General features: G+C 47.2%; 1 protein-coding gene across 1 annotated transcript; it reads left to right on the forward strand.

The window, feature by feature from the left end:
* The first annotated feature begins 3,207 nt into the window (after nt 1–3,207).
* CBY2 (chibby family member 2) lies at nt 3,208–4,191 on the forward strand. The gene has a single exon (XM_030036492.2). The coding sequence runs from the start codon at nt 3,208–3,210 to the stop codon at nt 4,189–4,191; it is 984 nt and encodes a 327-aa protein (XP_029892352.1).
* Nucleotides 4,192–4,409: the final 218 nt, after the last annotated feature.

Genomic DNA, 4,409 nt, shown 5'->3' on the forward strand with positions numbered 1-4,409 from the left:
GTGGGAATAGCTGCTACAAATAATATTGAAACTTGCAATGCATGAATGCCCTGCGTATTCTATTTTCTTCTTAATAGGGTTCAGTGACAGTCTGCTCTTAAACTTACAGTCAAAGAAAAACTCCAAACCCATTTTGTCCTTGGAAAATAACTTCAGGTCTCATAGCGCATCCCAGGAAGTGATTTTTGAACATATCAATATCAGCTCAGCAGCAAACATAGTTGGAAGATTCGGAATAAAGACAAAATTTGTTGTAAGAGGGTGTGATGGAGAAAGAATCCACCCGAACTTCTCTCAGTTGTGAGCATCAAAGGCAGATCAGGAAGTCTGGGATCAGGAAAGGGCATGAGAGCTGAGCTACCCGAAAGATCATTTCCATGAGAAATCACCCAAAAGCGTCTTGCTGGGAAAAAAATCAAAGAGAGTCCTGGGAGGCCAGCAGGGAAGGAGCGCAGAAGTGGGTTGTGCAGGGAGGGTGCTCAGGAGCTCCCGGCTCCCAGGGGCCGTCTCCCTGCCAGTTCTCGCATCACAATCGGTCCCCTCTGTCCCCCCCCGCCCCCCCCGGACACCCCGGCAGCAGCAGGACCCCCGGCTGGGCTGCTTGGCAGCGGCACGGGGAGAGGGAAGACCACCGGCCCCGCTGAGCAGGTAGGCACGTGCCAGGCGTTTAATTTAGCGCTGCTAAATGACCCAGCCTGGCTCGGTTTCGTGTGGCTTCCCCCGCCGCCCACCCAGCGTTTCCTGGGATTATTTGGTTCAGAGATGGGGGGAAAACGATACGGGAGGTGGGAGAACTTGAAGCATCTCTCTGAAGTCTGGGTTGATGTCTCCCCCGCAGTGCAAAGGAGCTGACAGAGCTGCTGTCAAGTTTAACTGTCCCCAAGATAATGTCCTTCAATGCCGTATATATTATACGTTTCTGTTTGTCCTGAAAACATGCCGTCTAAACACTTCAAGCCTAAGTGACTTTTAACGACTCTAGCTGCTTGCCCATGATATGCAGTGGCAGGTGGGTCTGGGCTTATGATGCTGGATGTTTTCTGCTTCTCCTCTGGATATTTAGGGGTCCGGTCCCCCCGTGGCTGATTTACCTCCCCAGCTTGGGGCTGTTGGTGGAAACAACGGGACTGGGCAACCCGAGGGAACGGGATGGGTCGGAAAGGCGGCGGGGGAGAGGGTGCAAGGGAGGGAGCGGTACACGGCTCTGAACGTGGCATAAGTGGAAACAAAACCCTCCAAAACTGGGAGTTTTGGGGGAAAACCCTTTTAGCAGAGGAACGATATTATGAAAACACAAGTCTGACGTGAGATAAACCAGCTGGTGATGTGGAAGACAACCCTGAAAGTCAGATGGAGACCCTATTGCAATAAAATCAAGTGTTACCGCAAACAGACATATATTGCGGTTTCCCTCTCCTGCATGAAGGGATTTTGGATTTTAAATGCAACCAATAATTCCCTGAGCTTTTGGACAAGCTTGGGAGGGGGGTGAAGGAAGCATCTATGGATGTTGGCTCTCAGAAGCAACCTGGAGGAGCCCGGAGAGGCAGTGGAGATGGCAGGGAAAGCAGGGAGCAGCAGGTTTGGGAAAGGAGAGGGCGAGAACAGGGCAGGGGACGCACAATGTAATGGCAGAGCTGGAGGGTATGAGGAGCTCGTGCGTGGTGGTCACCTCGTGCCTAATGCTGGGGCCAGAGACACAGCGGTGAAATTCATAAGGGTAAAACTCTCCTCACCAACGGAAAGGCAGAACTGGGTTTGCCAAGGGACAGGAGGGCAGCTGGGGGACCTCAGCAGGGGAGAGGGGTAGACCTGGGTGAAATCTGACAACCAACTTTTTTTTTTTTTTTTTTTTTAACTAGAAAAAAGCACGTTTGTGCTGTTAGAAACACTGCGCAGAAACCCTAAGAATTCCGACAATTTGGCTATAAAAAACAGTTCAACCTCAGTTCAAATGACTTCATCATAAAAATCACACAAATTTAATTTTGGTGAAAACAGCAGAAAACAAGATATTCTCTGGCACAAACCACATTTTGTCTGGTGGTTTTTTTTTTTTTCTCCTGTAAAAAGACTGAAAACCTTCATTTGCCCAGGTTTACTCATGACTAGAAGGTGATTTAAGCCACAACATTTCAGGTAGAGGGAAGGGGGGAAGAGTGCTGATCAGATAAGTCTGAGGTTTCTGTGACTGAAATGAGAAGCATTGGAGGTATGGCGTGCAGTGTGGATTTTAAAGAGATGGGTTTTCTGATGATGTGAAAAAGAGGCAGATGGACTGTAGGAAAGAGATGAGCAATCACTATTGCAAGGCTAGAAAGCAAGAAAAATAATGGAGCTATCAAAGGATATAAAGACAAGAGTGATGGGAGGAATGAGAAGGAAAGATGGAGAATTATCTATGGGTTGTGACAGCTTCTGGACCATGGTGATGGGAACTTGTCAGAAAAACATGCAAAGACCAACAGAGCTCTCCTGGTCCCGATGTCCCAGGGCTGGGGTTTGGAGTTTTAATTATTTGTGCATATTGTATCACTTGGTGCTTTTCCTGTTCACAGTTCTGTGGGTTTTAAGATCAAAAAGCACAACTGCCACTGCAGTTTTGTGGTGTCCTGTTAACAGAGGCTACTGGGCATCAACACAAAAAGCTTCTCTCAAGGCCAGTTTTTCACTGTGATCCTTTAAAAATGTTTTATTTTGAAAAGTTGGTTTCAGCCCCATAACAATTTTTAATTCATTTGTCTGTCAGTCATTTGGGAACAGGCTATTCTGAGGCGCAAGATATTCTTACATTTTACTCCCTTTCATGTCTGTCAAAATGAGGTAGAGAGATAAAAGGAGAGCCCAGGTTTTTATACCAAAGCTTGCGGTGCTGCCATAGAGCTGCTTTATCTACCAATGCCAATTTTCTCAGCTTCTATAAACTATGTTTCTAGTGTATTCCTTACCTTTCAGAGCCAAAGGGGCAACATGGTCGACTGTGGGAACTGACTTATTTGCTTTTTCCTGTCGTCCAAACGTACTTTAATTCTGACCTTGAATTTTGGCAGTAAATCTGTGCATTTGTGTTCCCTGTTCTTGCAGTCCTAATCAAGCTTCTCCAGCTCCCCTGTGTCACCTGCTCCTTGCCAGTGGACAGTGGCCTCTTGCAGAAGTCCTGGAAGAAGTCTTTTCACACAGTCCTCCTCAATTTACTAAAGAAAGGCCATGTCTGCTTTTGATCTGACGAACCACAGCATGCAGTGTACAGATCCTGAGATAGAATATATCACCCCACGGATAAAACTGAGGGATGAGGTGTTTGTCTTTGTGGATGGTAAATGGGTGAATGAGATCTACTGCCACCCATCCTTCACTTCCCACCGGAAAGTCTTCAGCAAGAAGGCACAGAACGAGTGGAGCATCTGGGAGGAGAACAGAGCGCTCTGGGAGGAAAACCAAGTCCTCCGGCTTGAAAACAGGAGGCTCTGGGAAGAAAACAGGGCTCTGCAATGTCTCCAGTCACAGAACAAAGCTGTCCAGGTTATTTACACTGATGCCACTCAGCAAAGCCTCCAGAAGGAAAACAAGCCGTTCCCGTTCTTCCAAGAGAGGAACATATGCTTTCAGGTCAGCCCAGGCAACAAAGCTCTCCGGGCGGTCCAGGAAAAGAATAGAGTCTTAGAGGATCTCCAACAGGAGAATGAAACAGTCCCCATCATCTGGAAAGACCAACAAGCCACCACAGTCCATGAAGAGAGCAAAGATGCCAGCTCAGATCTCCAGAAGGATGCTGACACCGTCGCAGTTGTGGAAGAAGGTAACCCTGGCCCAGCCCCCCAGCAGGAACATGAAGCTAACGAGAAGAACACCACTCCAACCCAGAATAAGATCAAGTCTGCCCAAAGCACGCCGGGCGAGTATGAAATCCTCTGGGCTCTCCAAGATTTATATGAACTCCTCCACATCTTCCTGAAAGTGAACCATCTCCTTGGGGAGAAACAGGGCTGTCATGTTCTCTACGATGTGAACAGATGCTTCCAAGAAGATCACAACAAAATGAAGATGCAGCTGAATGCCATTAAAAACACCGTGTCAGACATTATGGCTCAAATGGAATTGTTGGAAAAGGAGCTCATCGCCATCACTTCCCCAATGTACGAAGCAGCAGGACAGAAGCTGGCAACTGAGCATCAGCTTGGAGAGATGTGAAGCTTGGTGCTAAGACCTGCTAGTTCAATTTCCTGGAAAGCTTCTCTCCTTCTTTCAGGGAACCTAATAAAATCCCAGAGCCTGAAGACATCTGGGGAACATTGTGTCATTCTGAAACTTTCTTACATTACTTAGATGTATTTCACCTTCGGATTGTATAGTGTGGGTGACTGTCATGAATTTGCCTAGTGTCAGGAAAACACTTTTTTCAGCTTTTT

The sequence above is a fragment of the Aquila chrysaetos genome, chromosome 14 (genome assembly GCF_900496995.4).
Source record: "Aquila chrysaetos chrysaetos chromosome 14, bAquChr1.4, whole genome shotgun sequence".
Taxonomy (NCBI): domain Eukaryota; kingdom Metazoa; phylum Chordata; class Aves; order Accipitriformes; family Accipitridae; genus Aquila; species Aquila chrysaetos.

What these genes read in the sequence shown, in the direction of transcription:
- CBY2 (XM_030036492.2), top strand. Translation starts at nt 3,208, where the DNA reads ATGTCTGCTTTTGATCTGACGAACCACAGCATGCAGTGTACAGATCCT.